General features: G+C 36.2%; 1 protein-coding gene and 2 long non-coding RNA genes across 5 annotated transcripts in view; 2 read left to right on the forward strand and 1 right to left on the reverse strand.

Annotated features, from left to right (window-relative positions):
- MINDY3 (MINDY lysine 48 deubiquitinase 3) overlaps window positions 1-21468 on the forward strand; it is an 85996-nt gene that overhangs the window by 34240 nt on the left and 30288 nt on the right. For all 3 annotated transcript variants that reach the window (XM_035021562.1, XM_035021564.1, XM_035021563.1), the window contains 2 exons: window positions 5776-5846; window positions 10693-10773. In XM_035021562.1, the coding sequence (XP_034877453.1) occupies window positions 5776-5846; window positions 10693-10773 (152 nt within the window). The remainder of the gene's footprint in view (window positions 1-5775; window positions 5847-10692; window positions 10774-21468) is intronic.
- On the reverse strand, window positions 11592-12978 carry LOC118021547. Its single transcript, XR_004682220.1, has 3 exons — window positions 12919-12978; window positions 12531-12748; window positions 11592-11604 (listed from the first exon to the last, which is right to left on the reverse strand). It is a non-coding gene; the product is annotated as an uncharacterized LOC118021547 (long non-coding RNA).
- LOC118021546 lies at window positions 16502-18550 on the forward strand. The gene is made up of 2 exons (XR_004682219.1): window positions 16502-16722; window positions 18402-18550. It is a non-coding gene; the product is annotated as an uncharacterized LOC118021546 (long non-coding RNA).

A 21468-nucleotide genomic window follows, 5' to 3' on the forward strand; every position in this document is an offset into this window, starting at 1 on the left:
CAACCAGTAAATGGGTTTGAAAAGCTTTTCACTTTCAAAAATAGAATCATAGGTTCATAGGTCAGATTGTTTATATTTATGCAATTTATATATCAGTGAGATAGCCGAATCTTTCTCAGTATCTTACTGCTTTGTAGTTTAGCTGTTCTAACATTCTTGCAAATAAGTCCATTCTTTTTTAATTTTTCTAACTACAGATTTTTTACCTTACTTACTCAAGGACCCTGTATAATTTCATTCTAGCTTATTTTCCAACCATCAGAAACCTATGCTTGAAAAAAATTATGCCACTTGCTTTTATTTCTTTGTTCATGCTATGCCTTTTGCCAAAGACCTGTATCCCTCCCATTTGTGCCTATGCAGTCCTTCACTGCCTGCTTCATATGCCATCCCTCCATGGATAGCCTCCTGATTCTCATGGCCGAAAGTGATGTATCTTTACCTCTGAGCATTTTGTTTTCATGGCACTTAACACATTCTACTTTGATACCTACTATTGGGGGGGAATTTTTTTAATTGTAGTAAGAACATTTAGCATGAGATCTACCCTCATAATGATTTTTTAAGTTAAGATACAGAATTAACCCTAAGCACAAAGTTGTACAGTAGATATCTAGAACTTACCTTACATGACTGCAACTTTGTTGAATAACAACTCCCCATTTCCTCCTCCTCCTATTTCCTGGCAGCCATCATTCTGCTCTACTTCTTTGAATTTGACTATTTCGAATACCTCATCTAAGTGGAATCGTGCGGTATTTCTCCTTCTCTGACTTGTATATTTCACTTAGCATAGTATCCTGAAAGTTCATTCCTGTTGCCACATATGATAGGATTTCCTTCTTTTTTAAGCCTGAGTAATATTCCATCATCTGTATATACCACAATTTCCACATCCATCCATTCGTTGCTGGACTTTTAGGTTGTTTCAACATCTTAGCTGCTGTAAGTACTGCTGCAGTGAACATGAAAGTGCAGATATCTCTTTGAGTTTCTGATTTCAATTCTTTTGGATTGAATACCCAGAGGTGGAATGGCTCTGTCACAGTAGATGTATTTTTAACTTTTTGAGGAACCTCCATACTGTTTTCCATAGTTGCTATACCATTTTACATTCCCACCAACAGTGTACAAGGGTTCTAATTTCTACATATCCTCACCAACAACTTATGATTTGTTTTTTTTGTTTTTTTTTTTTTTAATTTATTTATTTGACAGAGGCACAGTGAGAGAGGGAACACAAACAGGGGAAGTGGGAGAGGGAGAAGCAGGCCTCCCGCCGAGCAGGGAGCCCGAGGCGGGGCTCCGATCCCAGGACCCTGGGATCATGACCTGAGCCGAAGGCAGACGCTTAACGACTGAGCCACCCAGGCGCCCCAACTTATGATTTGTTTTGACTTTCTTTTTGATAATGGCCATCCTAACAGGTGTGAGGTGATACCTCTGTTGGGTTTTAATTTGCAACTCTTATGATTAGTGATGTTGAGCATCTTTTCATGAATTGTTGGCCATTTATATGTATTCTTTGAAGAAATGTCTCTTGATGTTCTTTGCCCAATTTTTAATTGGATTATTTGGGTTTTTGCAGCTGAGTTTTAAGAGTTCCTTATGTATTTTGGTTGTTAACCCCTTATCAGATATATGGTTTGCAAAAAGGATCTTGTCTTGCTTCATCTTTGTAGTCCCCATGGTAGCTTTGTATTCCTGCAATATGCAGCATTGTTTTTTTGTTTCTGTTTGTTTTTTTGTTTTTTTTCTCCCAATACTTGGCACTCAGGGTATGTTTCTTAAATAAATGCAGTGCAGTTATCTGGTTTCCAAGTCAGCATCAAATTTAAAAGGCCAAGTGGGCCTTCCGTAGATGCACTGACAGCAGTGAGAAGTGACAGCTGAAGTGGAAGAGAAGAAGAAAGAGAGGCAAACTGAGGAATATAAAACTTTGCATGTATATACGGTCTCACTGACTGAAGCAGATAGGGTTGATAGGGACTCAACATGATTAATCTTAAATGCAAGGCTAAGAAAGCAAAGTTAGAAAATTCTGAAATATAAGGACACAATTATTAGGGTGTTCTGCAAATGTCTTAATAAGTCTTGAAGTCAATTTACAAGTCTTACATAAGTAAGTTCTGTAAATTGTACTATGTGAGATTGATATATCCTCACTACATTTACAACTTCGTAAACTAATAAATACTCCTAAGGACGCACATTAGCTACTAAAGATAAAAATTTTAAATATATACTCATTTTGTTTAAAGAAATAGTAATTTTTAAGTATTGCCATTTAAACTACATGCCTAAATATGTGCTTACTGACCTAATCTGAATAATTCATTACCCAAGAATTATGAACAGCTAGTTTGCTAGAGTTGGTAGCATGATATTATTATAAATATACTGTTTCAGGTATTTGTTTAAAATTCCGAGGAAATAGATATTGTAGTATCTAATCATAACACTAGGTGGTGATCTGATTTTAGAAATTAAAGTGTGGAAATGTTTCTCAACATATGTATTCTTTGAACTTGAAAACATTTAGTGCTTAAACCTCAGAAGGAAGAGGAAGGAAAAATTAGTAAGGTAATGGAGTACCATTTTTACCTATTAGGGTTGCTCACCCGCACTCCCTTTTTTTTCCTTTGAATGCAATAATCCAGTGATTCACATGTTGTTTGGTTTCATGCCCTTGACACTTGTTTTTGTTTTGTTTTGGGTTTTGGTTTTTTGTGGGGTTTTTTTCGTGGGTTTGTGTTTGTTTTGTTTTATTTATTTATTTATTTATTTATTTTGCTCTTGACACTTTTAAAAATGATAGAAGATCTTGGGGCACCTGGATGGCTCAGTCGGTTAAGCATCTGACTTGATTTTGGCTTAGGTCATGATTTCAGGGTCATGAGATCAAGCCCCATCAGGTTCCACACTGGGCATGGAACTTCCGTAAGATTCTCTCTCTCTTTCTGCCCTTCCCCCCCAGGCTGTCTTTCTCTAAAAAAATTTAAAAAACAAATGATTCAAAATCCCAAAGAGCTTTTGCTTCTATGAGTTATAACCAAATAATGTGCAGTATTTTTCTTCTTAAAAATTAAGACTGAGAAATTTAAAAAGATGTATTAACTCATTTTAAAATAACAGTAATATACCCATTACTTGTTAATATAAATATTTATAATAAGTAACTTTTCTAAAATGAGAAGAAAATTAGTAAGAAGAGTGACATTGTTTGTAAACCCCTTCAGTGTCTAGGTTAAGGTTATTAGTGGACATATCTGTTTATAGATTCAATCTTTTGAGGTAGAACAAACATATCATTTGGCCTCTGGAAAACTTCACTCTACACTCATGAAAGCTTAAGAGAAAAAAGCAATTAATGTTTTTCTAATAGAAAGCATTTTGATTTCATGTAGTCTCTAAAAGGGTCTTGTGGACCCCTAAGAATCCTAAAACACAATTTGAGAACTATTGTTATACCTCCCAAGTACCTGTAAGAAGCTAGTGAAAAAATACAAACTATATATATTATTACATACACATTGTTAATTTTGGACTTGCAAATCCAAAAGGTTCAACAACCAGTTCTTAGCTTATACTGTCTGAATGTTGTTATTTAAGGATACATAGTATGACCAAGAGTTGATGATATTACATTAATTAGAAAAATACAATATCTTAATAGAAAAATGGACAAAACATGACCAGATGGTAAAAAGGAAACAAAGTTATAAATACATTGTATTTACAATGGGCATAATTTTTAACCAGAAAAAAAATGCTTTTTAGAAATATATATGGACCCAAATTACTATTACATTTCCATTTAATTACGTTAGCTGAAAGCTAGTCTATAAAAGATTTGATTATCATTATAATTACATCTCTGTTGTGGAATAATCTATTCTTCATTTTCTGAGCTTTGTTCTTTATTATCCACATGCATGACCTCAATTCTCATCTCTCTGCTGATTCCCAAAGCTCTGTATCCAACCCTGACCTCTCTTCTGTGTTCCTGAGCCTTACTTCCAGTTGTGAATCCATCTCTAGCTAGAAGTCCTGAAGTTTTCTCCATCCCAGCTTGTCTAAAACCAAAGTCGTGTTCTCTCTCCATACCACTTCAGGACTTACTTTCCTTTACTTAACTTTCTTTTAGTTAATCACCATTTATCAGGTTCCCCAGGCTAGAAACCTTTAAAGAAAGGTTTGACATATTCAAACATTAAATACATAACTTTTCATACTTTGTTATTTCCTCCGCCTTGAATTTTCTTCATATTCTCTTCTTGGTGACCTGCAAAGTCCTACATATGCTTAAAGATTCAACTCAAATGTTGTCCCATTTGTTTTTTTCTTTTTTAAAGATTTATTTAGGGATGCCTGGGTAGCTCAGTGGGTTATGCATCTGCCTTCGGCTCAGGTCTTGATCCCAGGGTTTTGGGATCAAGCCCCACATGGGGCTCTCTGCTCAGCGGGAAGCCTGCTTCTCCATCTCCCTCTGTGATCTCTCTCACTCTTGCTCTCTCTCAAGTAAATAAAATCGTTATTAAAAATAGATTTACTTATTCATTTGAGAGAGAGCTGGAGGGGACAGGGAGGGGAGAGAGAGAATCCTCAAGCAGACTCCCCCGTGAGTGCAGAGCCCCATGTGGGGCTCAGTCCCTCAACCTATGAGATCATGACCTGAGCCGAAATTAAGAGTTGGACACTCAACCTACTGAGCCACCCAGGCCCCCCTCACAAAAGTTTTAACTTCTGTCTTTTCCATCTGAAAAATGATTTCACACTTAAAAAAACAAATTCCAATATACACCTTCCCTAATATAGTAAGCAGATGTTCTTTTATCACAAGATAAAGTGTATATGGGGCACCTGGGTAGCTCAGTTGGTTAAGGGTCGGTCTCTTGGTTTCGGCTCAGGTTGTGATCTCAGGGTCATGGACTCAGCCCAGGTACCCCCACCCCACCCCTCATCGGACTGTGTGATCAGCATGCAGCCTGCTTGAGATCCTCTCCCTGTCCCTCTGCCCCTACCCTCTCTCAGGCCTGCTCACTCTTGCTCTATCTCAAATAAATAATTAAATCTTTTAATATATATATATACACACACACAGTGTATACGTATATGTAAACAGAAAAAAGACACATTCTTTTCTTGTCTTGATAAACTTAGTCTTTGTAAGGCAGACACCTTGTTCCATTTGTCTTTATTTCCCAAATCTTAAGCACACTGTATTTGTTTATAGGAGAAATGGATGGTATCAAATACCCGTGTTTTAAGTACTGTGCAAGTAGGTTCACTGCTATACAGTGATAAATTTTACAAATAAAGATTAGCATATTTATTTGTTTAAGTCAAACTCATTCAAGTTGGCTGTTTTGCCTGGATATTATTAAGTATCTCTTCTTTATTTTTGTCAGTAATTCCTTGGGTTTCAGAGGGGACAGTGTCTTCATTTTAAAAGTTAAAGTTGAATATAAGGTTTTATAAATATAAATACATTTAATGTACATCTGAAGCATCACATCACCCACCACAAACATGATCTAATGGTATTTTGTAATAAGTAGTAATATAATGATAATTATATCATTTTAAATTTTTAAAGTATACTTTTGGGGAAATTATACTTTTGGGATAATTATATCATTTTAAATTTTTAAAGTATACTTTTGGGGAAAAGTAAAAATTTTGGTGTAAAATGTATATATGTATACATCTATATTTATATTAAGTAGTTTTCAGATTTATGTATGTTAATGCAGTACAAACTTTTTTTTGTAGAACTTCTTGGTATACATGAACAAGCTGCTGTAGGATTCTTAACATTAATGGAAGCTTTAAGATACTGTAAGGTAAGTTGATTTTTACAGTATTTTTCAATGTTTTTATTCACACCTCCACTGTTGCGGACAGTATTTTCTCCTATGATGACATGTAGCTTACTGCTTTTACTATGTACTTCTCAGTTCTTTCCTGATCTCCTTTCCTAAACTGACAGGCATATTAAGGGTAGAATTAAGTTGGCTGATCATGCCAAGTTTCCTCTTTGTGAGGTTTATTCCTTTCTGAGGGTAGAGGGCAGAGCCCAGTAAAAAACAGTTCATAAAAATAGACACACCATTATTGAAAATATATTTTTTGGTAAACCAGGGGAAGAGGATGTATTGTTTCTTCCTCATAATAGTATACTTCACGGAAACAACTGGTAATACTTACCAGGCAAAGAAAAAGAATTTGCTAGATGCCTGAAGTTTGAACTTTTGTCTTTTCCATCTGAAAAATGATTTCACACTTAAAAAAAGCAAATTCCAAGCATTTCACAGCATTAAATTCTTTAGCACATGGGCTAAGGTTAGGAACTGCCATGAACTTCTCATTTATTGATAAATATTTCATTGTTTTCCTGCATCATCTGAAATAACTATTGGATGTTCCAAATAGTTTTAAACGGGGTTCAAATCATTACACTTAATGAGATGGCCTGATTTTGGAGGAAGGAAGAAGTAGATCTAATTTTCTTTTCCATTTTAGAATGGTGGGTCCCTAGCAGTGGTTCAGGTGATGGTGATTTAGTAAAATAACGGTGTCTTGCCCTCTTTCTGTCTGTCTGTCTGTCTTTTAACTGGAAGTATTCCTCTTTCCTGACAACGCTTGGAAAGGAGTGATATGGGTATGATAATCAAATAGGTTTCATCCTGCCCTTATCCGTTAGTAGGGATCGTATTGTATCACAGTAGTAACTCTTTTATTTTTGGTGACTTTAATTTACAAGCTAAAGCTATTCTGAAGTAGCGTGGCAACCAGAGCATCAGGCTGCATCCCATTCTCCCAAGAAACACACACAAACATTCATCGATCCTAAAAGTGTGTGTGCATGCCTGGGTGCACGTGCACACACGTACAAATGATAACTACATAGAAGTGAAGACTATGTTAATTAACTTGATTGTGGTGATCTTTTCACAGTGTATACATATACAAAAACATTAAGTTGCACACTTTTAATATACACAGTGTTCATATGTCAAAGATATTTGAATAAAGCTGTTTTTTATAAAGCGTGTGTGTGTTTTGCAGGAGGATCGGGTGTGGAGATGATACACTGTGAAATCTTCATCGTCTGGCCTGTAACGCCCTGATCTAGGTCCTGTCTGTCCCTCTTCAGTTGCTTTGCCCTCTCCACTGCTGTGCTCTAGCCCTGCTGGTTTCCTGCCAGACTCTCAAACACACCCAAGCCCTTTCCTGCCTGATAACTTCATTCATAGTTGCTGTCATGTCTGCCTGGAATACTCCAGCTTGTAAATGGACAGCTCCCTCTCCCTTTCAGGTCCTACTTAAAGTGGTGCCTCAGAGACCTTTTCCTCAGCCATTCCTTCAGTGACTCTTTTTCACAATGTCCTAAGAATAATCACTCTGTAATGATCTTTTCTGTTTACTTATTTTTTTAATCTTGAATTTGCTTTTTTATTGTCATCCCCAGTGGATTATAGACTCTCTGAAGCCAGTGACGTTGTCTTTCTGGGTACATATACAGTGTTCAGTAAACATTTGTTGAATGAATGAATAAATGGCCGATTTCACCAGAATTGTAAGCTTTTCTAAATCATGTTTTTGCTTTTCTTTAGCTGTTAGGTAGAACAGGGGAATGCCTGTTTTCCTCCTTAGATGTTAGTGGGAAAACAGTAGTGGCTGTGTATTCTCCTATTACATATTGCTCTAGAGTTCTAGCAGTAACTGGTAGTTTATAAGATTTAAAGATTCTTTTAATGGCCGGACACAACACAGTGGTACTCAGATAGATGAAAGGCAGAACTCTCCGTTACTTTCACTTCCAAACAAGGGAGGGCTACCAGACAGGGCCACCGAGGGGATTATACCTGTGGACAGGGCAATGGTGAGGTGCGACCATAGGGGGCGGCTTTGGTATGGATGTTGGGATGGAGTTAGGTAGGTTTCATGGGCTCCCTGTGGATTAGATAGTTTCAGTGAGTTCTAAGGTTCAGGGGTGAATCTGCTTGTCTGACACCTGGCTCCAGGGCACTTAGGGCAATACAGAGTGGCCCGGAGTGTGGGAGACCTGGAAGGGAAGTGGTTGGGGTGGTGTGATACAGCTTTTTTGGAAAAACTGTGTTACACTGGTGTGTTCATCTGTACGTAACTGTAGATGTCCCTCTGAAAACCTGTAGACATTTACTTTTCACCGAACATTTAGAGAATAACATTAAGGAAATCACTGTGTTATTAGTTTTATGAACCTGAACATTTCCCGTTTTTTAATATTATAGCAAATTGCTCTTTAGAAATCAACATTTTCATATCATTTTGACTATATGTGTTCATTAACACAAATGCAAGTCTACACACACAAAATGAATGAAGAAGGTGAATGAGTGCTTTTGACTGCCCCCCCCCCCCTTTTTGTTAAGATTTTATTTCAGGGAGAGAGAGAAGAGAGTGCTAGGGTGGGGGGGGGAGGGGCAAAGGTAGAGGGAGAAGCAGACTCCCCACTGAGCAGGGAGCCCAACACGGGGCTTGATCCCAGGACACTGGGATCATGACCCGAGCTGAAGGCAGACACTTAACCACCTGAGCCACTCAGGCGCCCTTCTGTGCCCTTTTTTTAATAGATAACTCACATACTATAAAACTCACCATTTTAAAGTGTGCGGTTCAGTGGTTTTTCACAAGGTTGTGCAACCATCACCACTTACCTAATTTCAGAATGTTTTTCTTAACTCTCACAAGATCCTCTAAACCCATTAGCAGTCACTTCCCCACTCCTCCCCAGCCTCTGGCAGCTTCATTTCTCTGTGGTTTTGCCTATTCTGGACATTTCATCTAAATGGAATCATAATCTGTAGCCTTTAGTGTCTGGCTTCTTTTCACTTAACGTTTTCAGTGTTTGCTCTTGTTTGAACATGTATTAGTACTTTGTTCTGTTTATGACCAAATATTCTGTTGTATTATATATCAGTTTTGTTTATCTGTTCATCAGCTGATGGACATTTGGGTTGTTTCTGCTTTGTGCTGCTATAAATAATACTGCTAGGAACATCCATGTATATAAATTTTTTGTGAACATGTTCTCATTTCTTTTGGATGTATACCCAGGAGTGAAATTGTTTGTCATATAGTAATTACATGCTTAACTTGCTGAGGAGCTGTCAGACTGTTTTTCCAAAGGGGCTGCACTATTTATGCACTCTAACTTATTTATATTAGTATAAGACACTTAATGAGTTCATTCATTTACCTTTTGATCCTACCATATATTATCCTCATATTTTACTTCTACCTTAATTAAATAACACACAAACACACATTTTCTAAAAGAGAAATTAAAGAACCACTAAACTTTTCACCACAAGAGGCTGCTACCACATGAGGAGTCAGAAAACCTGAGTTTTAATTCCCGCTCTGTACTAGTTACCTGTTTGAATTCAGACAAGGCACTGATCCTGTATATTTGTTTCTGATGTAAAATTGAAGGCCTTATGCTGAGCACCTCTGAAATCCCTTCTACTCTGAACCTGTGATCAGAGCTTTTCCTTTGTCTTTGTCCTTTGCTCTTACTCTCTGTTTTCCCCAAACCATCATCCTTCCTGCTCTCCTAGTTCACCATTGCCATCACATCCCACTCATCCTTCCCATCATAGGACAAAGATACTGGTGCTTCTGTCCATGAATACGAGAGAGTACCTATTTCCCACTTCCTAATGATTAGATAAATTCCAAAGAGCCATCGTGGTGGTTGAAAGCAGGGATCCTGTCAGGGCTGTTGACTAATGAGGGAAGAATGGCCCTGTTTGCTGCAGGTAGCCACTTGGCATTTCCCCATTCCAGGGAGTCTGTGTGAGAAAAGAAAATAAACCAAATTAGATTGGTAAGGTTGTTTTTAAGTTGTACTCTCTGTCCTCATAAGAGTATAGAATTGATTGATGTGAACATGATGGGATTTCCCAAGTCTGTTTTTTTGTTTTGATTTTAAACTTTCTCAGTCACACACAAAAATGAGACTCTCAAACTTTGGATACTGTGGTTTTTATAGATTAAATATATAGCCATGAGACAGGCTGTAAGTGTAACTTTTTGTACGTTGTAAGGAGACTTCATATTGTAGAACTTAGAACTTACCTCCAACCATGAAGAATCAAGTGACAGGATTCGTTCATATTTTTAAATATTTTGGACTATATATTTTGCTTTAGAGAGATTATCATATTGCCCTGGTTCTTTGAAGACAGGATGTGCTTAAGGCTTTTTCCCTTTACGTTATTTATTCGTAAGTATATTCATTTGTTAATTTATAATTGCTCTCCTGATAAAGTAATTATCATCAAGTTTGTAGTTTAAGGATTTGAGAACAAAGCTGAAAATCTAGAAGTGGTCATTCTGTTTAGCAACTTTAGTAAAACCTGAGAATGATTCTTAGGGCTAAACTAAGTTTTTCCAGCTGTGTTAAATCTGTATTATTGTTACTCTGAGGTAAAGGTATGATATAAGCTTAGCCCTGGCTGTCTTTATAACATTGATTTTTACATTCAGCATTTGACCTTTATGGGTGAGGCATTCTGGCACAATACATTATTCCATTTAAGTATGAATTGGACACTTCAGTTATGCTTCTAATATTCGTGGGCAAATATTCAGCAGGCAGTATAAAATTTTCATTTGTTTATTTTGCTACCTTTGTTCTAGGTTGGTTCTTACTTGAAATCTCCAAAATTCCCTATTTGGATTGTTGGCAGTGAAACTCACCTCACCGTATTTTTTGCCAAGGTATGCTTATATAGCAGGACTTTTTTTTTTTTTTTTTTTTTTTTAAGTATGACATCAGGCAACGAGTAATCTAAGTCCATATTTAGTTTGGATCTTTGTGCAAAATTCAGTGTATTCCTACTAACAAGTGGATTGTTCCAAAATCTAAAAAATTAATAGTAAAGAAAATATTGTTACACTGCTCTATTTTACAATTATTTCAGTAAACTCTGTCATGATTTAGTTATAATTTCTTTATCTTTTATAACTTTAGAGCTTTGGTTTTCAATATTTTTCAGAAATCACTGTTAAATAACTAAAAGTTTTAGAGTGCTCTTCTGTAGAGAGGTTAAGACTAATTTACATAATATAAAGTAATTTTATAACATCTAGGAAAATATTTTTAAATCTATTAATAGTTCAGTGGTATAGGAGTGTTCTTTTAAGATGTAATAAATTCTACAGTTTTGATATATATATGGTTACAGTATTGACATAGATTAAATGCATTTGAATATGTTTATTTTCAAATTCTTAAAACAAACCTGTTTCTAAATTTCATCCTTTAATGATAGTATTTCTTTCTCCACATGGAGTGGTTAAGAGCTTTGGAGTGAGACAGACTTCGTTTGAATCCTAGCCTTCCCACTTCCAAATGTTGTTCAGCCTCTTTTCCCATGTCTTTAAAATAAGGGTTTCTGATAATACCTCACTCTTAGATTTGTCGTCAGGTTTAAATATAAAATGTTTAGCATTACCTAATGTGAGTTAAGTGCCCGGGAAATTTTGGCTGTTGCCATCATCATCCTCACTGCCATCGTCATTATTCTGCATTTATTGAACATGGAGTTGCTGATGTTGGAGTAAAGGGAGAAAATACAGAATTGTTTATTTTGAGGTTCCTTATGTCTAGAGGACTTTCCTGATTACCCCATGTGCTTTTTTAGATTGTACTTGTTAGTGTAATTTTACTAGTGTCTGAAAGAAGTATGACTCATATAAATTATACCAAAGAGTGAGCTGACGTGCTAAGTTGTGGGGATCTGTTTCCTCACTTATTACTGGGTTACTTTTAATGTGCTGCCAAAATCTAGTGAGTGGATTTAGAGCAAGACACGTACTTACCTTAAACATAAAAAGCTATAAAATATAACTCAAAAAGTACAGACTTCGACAGAACTACAGTAGTAAAAGTACTAAGTTAAATTTAGTCTGAAAGCTTTTGCTGTTTTAGAAAAGAAGTTAAAAACATAATGTAAACTATAAAAACTAAACAACTTTGAATTCCAGAGGGAAGATTTCATCAGTGACTAAATTTTGTGTCAAGTGTTCTAAATTTCCAGAAAAGAAAATCAGTTCCAATTTACATGCAAAAATGTAGTTTCAAGCCAATTATTATTTTTATCTCCAGCCCCATTTTTTTAGCACAGGAAAGCTAATAAATTCTATGAAACAATATAAGTTTCATATATAAAACATAATGAGATGAAAATATTTTAAATCTTAAATTTTATGATTGATATTTAAGAAATGAATTTGTTGTTAAGTATCAGAAGAGATTTTACAGAAGGTTAATGGAAGGAACAGTGTCAACTGAGCTGTACACATACCCAGGCATTTTGTATTTTAGCATCTGTTAGGTCTTTTGATAGATACCTTCTTTTCTATGAAACATACACTTTCTACCCACCTGCTTGGTGTTCTTCGTTGTTTCCATAGCATTTGATCTGTTGTGCAATTGCATTTATCACACAGTGCATAGTTCCTACTTCCCATACCTTTTTTTGTGTGTCCAGAGAGCCTTGTGTAGGGCAGGGACCCTCTCACTCATCTTAATCACAGACCTCAACCACGTGCAACAAAACGTTGAATGAGAGATGTGACGTGCATAGAGAGAAAAACCCCTGTCTCACAGAACAAGCTCCGTGTACGCCTCCTAAGTCAGACAACATTTTCAAATCTCCATTTACTTGCATCCCTGGAGCTACCGATAATCCTGATTGGAAAATGCACAAACGCAGAAAGTGATTAGAAAGAATTTTATGGTAAGATTTTAGGGTCTTCAACTATTTAGGGTCTTCAACTATATAATAAGAATCACATATATCAAGTACCTTTTTTCTCTTTTAGAAGTCTTGACTTTATACTAATTGTTTTGGTACTTACCTTTGTATCTCTGGATCTGGTACATAGTCTGGCACATAGTGTAGGGATTCATTAGTTCAATGAATAAAGCCTGTGCATAAATTTTCCGTACTTGGGTTCCAGTGATATTTATATCTTCTAAAAATATTTTTTCATGACTCATTCTGAAGCTTCTTAAAAGCATGAGTACTTCCTCTTCAGTGTATTTTAAAACAACTGATTTTAGACTGTTTGAACATGGTTCTTTAAAAAGAGTTGCAAATAAAGAATTTTTCCCTTTGAGATAAAAGCTGGGAGATCACATAAGTAGTGAATGAGATCAGTAATGCTTCATAACATTTATTAGGTCCAGTTTAAAATTTTTTTAAATAAAGTGGTATTTATGTAGTCTTCGTCAGATAGAAAATACGTAAATTGTGCTGTTCTTTACATTATAAGACCTATTATTTGATCATTCTTTGATATTTCTATATTTGACCAAGTAATTTTGGCCTTGTTTTTGTTACTCAAAAAGTAGTCTAGAGGTTTGTTTTTCTTATTTATTTTTGAGTTTGGGTTTATTTCTTTTGGGGGATTCTCTCACTTTATGTTCCATGGCCTGCAACAAACAGGAGCATAATGTAAATGCTGAGGTCTTTTTCTGTAAAACTGATATGTTTGTATGGATATGTATTTCATGTGATGATCTCTTTGTGCTGATTATGATTAAGTAAAAAAGCATGTTTAAAGGTCACAATTTTCAAAGCGTTCTGTAATTTAACATTTTAAAATGCTTTTGGAAAGCAGTGCAATTCTTGATGTGACACACCGGAGGTGATGGTAGTTGCAACTGTCCTCATTCGTGTGTATATTCATTTGTCAGAAATTTACTGGGCGTATAGTATGTGCCTGGCATTATGCCAGGTGCTGTGAAGACAGTGGTGAGCAAAAATAGATGTGCTTCTGTTCTTAAGGAGGTATACATTCTAATGGGGGAGGCATTCATCAAAGAATCACTTATAAAGCTATAAAATTATAACTATGATGAGGGCTGACAAAGTACAGGTCTATAAAACTCTTAAGAATGTATCTTAGTTTTGGAAGATTAGGAATGTTTCCTTGAAGAACTGATGTCTATAATGAGCATCAAGGCATTAGTAAGATGAAATTATGGGAAGAGGGAAAAAAGCCTTCCCTAGACAAGAAATAGGAGCCAAGGACTATGGTGGGAACAAACTGGAAGAGAAGAGCGGGAGCACTGAGGATTCGAGGGGCAAGGTGTAAGATGAGGGTACAGAAGCAAAAACAGGTCTTTGACTAGAAAGACTCTGTTCAAAGAGTAATGACAGCAAAAATCGGTTGTGGGAATAGTTTTGGGGGAAATAGGAAGGAAAGAAACAGGATTAAATTTGCATTTTGGAGATGACTATGGCTGATTGTGGAAAACAGACATCCTGAAGGATAACCTAGGGAGTGGGTAAAGAAGACTTTTGTAGTATTCTAGGTAAGCAGGGGATGTGGTTTGGCCAGGGTAATGATGGTAGACATTAATGGAAGTACATAAATTTGAGAGATCCATTCCTGTGGTAAACTGACAGGACTTGGTGACAGATTGGATTGGATAGATGAGAGTTAGAGAAAGCTAATGAGATGAGTGTTTTTAATGATTAATCGTAGAGTCTCAGAAAGAGCTCAGCAGCTTTGCTCTTGTTGAATGTACCCACTCATGATTAAAGCAATTTTTCATTGGGCTCGTTGACCCAGTCAAGAGTAAAGACTGAGACACTGTAGTTTGGGGTATCTCAACAAAATGGCCCAGCCACATAACCCCACAGTGCGGTTTACAAGCCCCACCCACATGGGCAATGCTTGGAATGCTTACATGAAAAACAGAAATCAAAGCAATAGGGGGAGTACGTGGATGGGTTAGCCTGGTGATGGGTATTAAAGAGGGCACGTACTGCATGGAGCACTGGGTGAACAATGAATCATGGAACACTACATCAAAAACTAATGATGTAATGTATGGTAATATAACATAATAAAAAAACTTAAAGCAATAGGGGGAAAGGAACTCAATAAAATAAATTAAAAAAAAAAAAGAAAGAATGGAGATAGTATAGGACAGTATAGGGCTCAGAAGAAAACTTCAAAAAACCAAAAACTGTAAGAGAAGTTATTATATCCATGAAATTCTGGAGGCTATGAGGAAAGAACATTTGACAGACAAACTAGAAACTGAAAAGTTACTGAAAGAATTGAAAGACAAATTGGAGAAATCTCTCCCCTAGATCGTTGGCAGTAGCTTCCTAACTGAGGACTATGCTGTTGCCCTTCGAGGAGCTATAGTATCTTCTCAATTCAGCAACTAAAATGGCCCTGTTAAAATGTAAGTCACTTCATGTTACTCTTATGCTCGAAACCCTACATTGGTTCCCCTTCATTAAGCATAAAAGCCAAAGTCCTTAGAATAACTTAGTAGGCCCTACCTCACCTCATCTGATTGCCTTTCTAATCACATTTCCTACTACTCCCCTTCCCGTCTTGCTTGGCCACGCTGATCTTTCCTCTAAGTCAGGAATGATGCAAGCCCTTTGCACGTGCTGTTCCCTTCGCCTAAAATGGTCCTGCCTCAGGTGTCTATATACAGGATTCTTTTCTTCCTTCAGGTCCGTATTCAAAAGTCACCTCCTTAGTAAACCTTCCCTGGTTACCTTTTCTAAGAGGTCAACCCCTTACTCCCCCCACCTTTTCATTAACATTCTCACAGATATAGGTATATTTTAATTGAGGTGAAATTCACATAACAAAATTAACCATTTTCAAGTGAACAATTTAGTGGCATTCAGTACATTCAGGGTGTTGTGCGACCACCACCTGTAACTAGTTCCAAAACATTTCCATCACTCCAAAGTAAAACCCCATATCCATTAAGCATTCCTTCTCTCCAGAACCCCAGTAACCACCAATTTGCTTTCAATCTCTATGAATTTACCTATCGTGGATATTTCCTATAAAAGGAATCCTACAACATGTGACCTTTTGTTGGGGATTCTTCCATTGAGTGTAATGTTTTTGAGGTCCGTCCTCTTTGCAGCACGTTATTATCACTACTTCAGTCCCTTTTGTGGCTGAACGATACTCTGGTGTATGCACAGAACACAATTCAGTTATCTGCTCAGTGGACATTTGGTCTGCTTCCACCTTTGGCTAGCGTGAATAATGCGAATGTTTCTCTACAAGCACTTGTTTGAGTCCCTGTTTTCAATTCTTTTTGGTAAATATTTAGAACTGGAATTGCTGGGTCATATGACAATTCTATGTTTAGCTTTTTGGGAAACTGTTTCCACAGCAGCTACACCATTTTACATTCACATCAGCAATATACAAGGGTTCCAACACTTGTTATTTTCCTCTTTCCTTTTTATTATTATTATAACCATCCTAGTGAGTGTTAAGTGGTCATTGTAATTTTGATTTGCATTTCCCTAATTAGTGACTAATGATGTTCATCATTTATTTAATATACTTTTTGGCCATTTGTATATATTCTTTGGAGAAATGTTTATTCAAGTCCTTTGCCTATTTTTGAATTGGGTTGTTGGTTTTTCTGTTATTGAATTTTAAGAGTTTTTAATATATTCTGGTTTTAGGTGCATACCATATATTTGTTTTATATATCTGTCTTTCTCTGAAGGCAGGATTTTTGTCTCATCTCCTGCTGTTTTCCACTGCCTAGAACAGTGCCAGACACAGTGTTGGTGCTCAGTAAATTTTTGTTGAACAAATGAATTCCAGAAAACACTGAAGATTTTTCTCAGCAAAAACTGTGATATAACCATGTTGGTATGTGAATAAGGGGGAGAGATGGGGACTTAGGAATACTAAGTTGTCTTTGATCGTAAGAATTCAATAGATCTCTAAGCTTATAAATCAAGAAATAACAGTTAATGTATTCAATATCTATACGGAGTCTAAAACAGAAGAACTCGCTTTTGCTCTTCTGCCTTATCAACTTGAATACACATACAGATTCTTTCTCCAGATTAGTGAATAAAAACAACTTTGATGAGTATTTATAAATAAGCATTGTCACATATACTCTATCATATTTAAAATTTCTGTTCATGGTTTGAGGATGGGTAAGAAAATTGTTCCTATTCAGTAAAATAAGTTTATAGTTTATTTTAAAAGAGGTGTAAAGTTTGTGATTTTAAATTTGAGTGCCAAACTGTTTACTTAATAAAGTTACCCAGATATTTGAGATGTCCAGTGGCCCAAAATAAAAAAATAACTTTTTTATTTTATTGGAACCCTCTTCCTGACCCATGGAGATCATTCAACACATTTTGTAGGGTAGGTAGAGATTTTTCACAATTCAGTCTTATTTGAAAATCAATGGTAAAAGTAAATTTAATAATTGACTTTTTATGAGCAGCTAAAACTTCAGATTATAACCATCTTTTTTATCTCCTTTAAGTTTTTAAATTTAACTATCTGCCACATTTTATAAATCCTTACTCTTCCATCTGACTTAGACAAAGTGATCTTTCTTCTTATTAAACCTCTGTATCTTGGAAACAACAAATATGATATTGTACTCTTTGATGTATCTTAGAGGATGTGGTTGCAAAACATACATAGAAACCATCCTGTATAAGTGGGACTTTTATAGGTTATGTGCTATTGCTCCTCAATATTAACTGCAGGGATCGCATAGGAACTCAGATTCATCAAGCAGCAGGGGTCCCACAGAACTGTGTAATAAGAGGATGTGGGTGAAAATGGACTTCTTCAAAGAAGGAAACTTAATTTCCATTAAGTAGGGTGGAGAATTCTCCAAGCAAGTCATTTGAGCCATGACAGAATAAAATTTTCAGATCGGTGCATTGTGAGAGAGTGTGCCTTATAGGTATGGGTAGTATGTTAAAAGTCATCGTACCATGCTACTTTTATTTTTAATTCAAGTACCATGGTACTTTTGATAAATTGAAAACTTAAGAACTTACTGCACAGGTAAAAGAAATGATTTTGAGTAGTAGATGCTTGAATACAGAACCTATATTTTTAAACTTATCTTTTTTGAATCATTTCCCTTAATTAAAAAAAAAAATAGCTCTTATTGTTAAAATAGTCTGTGTAACATTTTTAAATAATCTTTTAGGAGTCAGGTCTTTTCATACTGAAACATATATACTTTAAATGCCCAAATATCACCTGACAGAATATTTGGGCAGTTGTCTACTTACCTTTTTCTTCTCTCTAACCATCAATTTTCCCTTTGATTTTTTGTCTTCCTTTTTTTATATTTTGGTTTTAAGATTAAATTATTTGGGTCATTTTCATTATTCCCTCGTGAATTGGAACTAATTATGAAATTAATGTTTAGAGCAAATTGAAGATGAGGGCTTTATGTTTGAAAATACACTTTTGATTTTGTTAGAATTATATGTGTATAAAGTAGACAAAATAAATTTGTTGTTTTTGTTTTTATTGTGCATTTCAATCTCAATGTGGGATGACAGCTGCTGGTTCAATATAAAAATAGCTGGAACTCACCTATGTAACATCTAGTTTCATCTTCGGAAGATCGGTGACTAATTTCCCTGGTAATCCATTTCATATTGTCTTTTGAAGTTGGAGGGATGAGTTTTACATCTCTTTTTGTTCTCTTTTATGGTTATAAAAAGGACTGTGTGTGTGTGCAGAGTATCACCTTTGACCTTTGTTGTGATAAAGCAGTTTTCCTTTTAGGTAAGAACACATAAGATGAAAACACATGACTGTTGAAACTCAGAATATATAAAGAAACTGAACTGAATGCGAAGGAGGAACAAAACATGTAACTGTTCCTGCATGAGCTGACTACTCTTATGGTGGTATCTGTTACTGGGAGTCTGTTTAGAATTTTTTCTCCAGGGCAAGCTCCTTTTGTGTGTTCATCCTTGGATGTAACGTTAGGAAGACTACTGTGATTAAGTGTTAGGTTTCTTTTTTTATCTGTTTAAAAACTGGACAGCCCTACTTGACCATTAATACATTTCTCTACATGTCATAAACACAATTTTAAGAAAAAGTGAAACAATGCTTTAGAGACTTTGTTATAAAGAAAATTCAGGCTCTGTGTGTCTTTCCTTGTTGGGTCAAAGTCGTGGAACGTGGAAGGCAGGTTAAATTCACAGGTGGGCATTCTGTAACATGTAGAATGTTGCAGTTTGCTATATTAATGTAGTTAGTCACCCCATCCATTTATCTTAAGTAGATTTGTGAGTCTGTGCTTATGTTTCAATGTCATGCCTTCTCTACTATAGAAAGGAAATGGATTTGAGACCTAAAGTATTTATTTTTATAGTTAAAGTCATAACTTGTCATGTGTGCTTCTAACACCTATCCTCTAACGTAAGAATAGCATCTGGTATTTGAACGACTTGGAAAGTTTGGGTAGAAGTCTACATAAATTAACAATTTTCATTTATTTAAATTATTGAAAAACTGTGAATTTTTAACCACAGACTGCTAACTCTTAGCACACTTTGGAGCTAACCCTCATCAGCTATCTGTAGGGTTATGCCAAGGATTTGAGCCGTCATAAATTTTATTTTTAACTGTTTTTATCAGAGATGTTTCAAAATATATTATAAATATTCTTGCCTCCTTAAAGTGACAAATTGCTCTTACCTTCTCTTTCATACTACTCTGAATGCCCTTAGGCAGCCGTTTCTGTGTCTGGTTTTTATTTTTAGGATTTTGCTTGTTAATCATGTCAGTCATGTCAGCCTGCTGACTGAAGGCCATCCCTCTTTCCCTTTCAATTTGTTTCTAATATTTTTTTGTGACAGTAGTCATATAATTATCCAAACAAGGTAAAATATCATTGATAAAAAGGCCTACAGTAGGTGTTCTGTCATGAGTTTTAATTAGAATCGGTGTTGATAGGTTGACATCTCTAGGTGTCTGTCTATAATTGATGGAAATAATTGCAGTAGATACACTGGCTAGCAGAATAGAGCAAAAGGTCTTAATGTATATAATGTATGATAGTGTTAGCAAGTTTGTGATTTTATTTCTCTGTGTTTTTATATATGTCACCCTCTGCCCAGAATGTGACCAAAATCCTGCTCATTATTCATGGTCCAGCCTTGATGTCTTTTGTGTTTTGACTCCTGCTTCTCTTACTCCCTTGTTGCCCCTAAAATTTCTTCCAGCTTTTTACCTCCTTGTGATCACTGATGTGAACTGCGCTTTACCTGTTTTACCACAGGACCCAGTATAGCTACCATTAGGCATTGTACTAAGTCCTCTTGAAGTGCAAAGATGAATGATGCGGTGTAGTAATTTTCTGTTTCCGTTTACTGAGCGGCGCCTGTGTCAGGCATTATGCTAACCATCTTGCATGCATTCCTCATTTAGTCCTCAGGGCACCCCTGTGAGGTAAGTACCGTTTCTCATCTACATTTTCTAGCCTGGGGCCAGTGAAAAATAACCTCTCCAGAGTTATATACTAGTGAGCGCCAAAGCCAAGATTCATACTCCAGTCTTCTGACTCTGTAGCCTTTCACTTTTTCTGTCCCTTAGGATAACAAAAAACAAATAATTACACAAGGGTGGAATAGAGACTGGAAGAGGGCAGAGGTGAGTGCACAGGATATGATACTTGAATTAAAGGACATGATAAGTTTTTGACTTAATATGAAGTAAGGGCAATATTCTAGGCTTGGAGAAAAGATAAAGCGAAAGGACGAGATGGGGGATGTGACAGTCCATGCTGTATTTGGGGAATAGTAATTGGTTTGGTATGGCTGAACCATACTGGTTGTGCTAGAAGACTAAGAAGGAAGCAAAGGTTGGGATCAGATATGGGACCAGCTGGAATAATCCTTTATTCCCAGACCATCTTCACCCTACTGTGTCTGCATGCTTAGCTTGATATGGAAGGCTTAATGTGAATTTCCAAGGCATGAATGTAAAGCATGTACATGAAAGTAGAATAACCTTCGTAACGAACAAGTAGAACTTTTCCGTAAAGCTCTGATAAAACTTAAGAGTATTAGAAATTTGAATATTGTGACTATTTTTCATAGTCAAACCCTGTTTCAAATAATATAAAGGGAAGGATTTTTGGGCGAGGGAAGGGTGTATGGTCAGGGTTGTCCCTTACTTTGCATTGATAACTAATGCAAGCCTGCCAAGCTTAAATTACATAGTGTTATATGGACTACAGTGTAATCTTCGTAGGCATTCATTTTCATATGAAACGTAGAAAGTCTGTATATGTGGAGATTCCCCTTTATGCAGCTTACAGTATTACAATCAATGTCAGAGGGTATACATGAAGGGAAAGACAAGAGGAAGAGGTAGGCCAACTATGAACAGGAAGAGCAAATGTACATGTGGCGCAAGCAAAATAAAGCCCCAGCCAGAATATGAGATTTTAATTCCTTTTGCCAGTTTCTTGAAGTAACAACCCTGAAATTCCAGTGATTTATTCCATATTCAAGAAGGAGGCGGGCACCTGGGTGGTTCAGTTGGTTAAGCGACTGCCTTCGGCTCAGGTCATGATCCTGGAGTGCCTGGATCGAGTCCCGCATCGGG

The sequence above is a fragment of the Mirounga leonina genome, unplaced genomic scaffold (genome assembly GCF_011800145.1).
Source record: "Mirounga leonina isolate KUSES-001 unplaced genomic scaffold, KU_Mleo_1.0 Mir_175, whole genome shotgun sequence".
NCBI classification, from domain to species: domain Eukaryota; kingdom Metazoa; phylum Chordata; class Mammalia; order Carnivora; family Phocidae; genus Mirounga; species Mirounga leonina.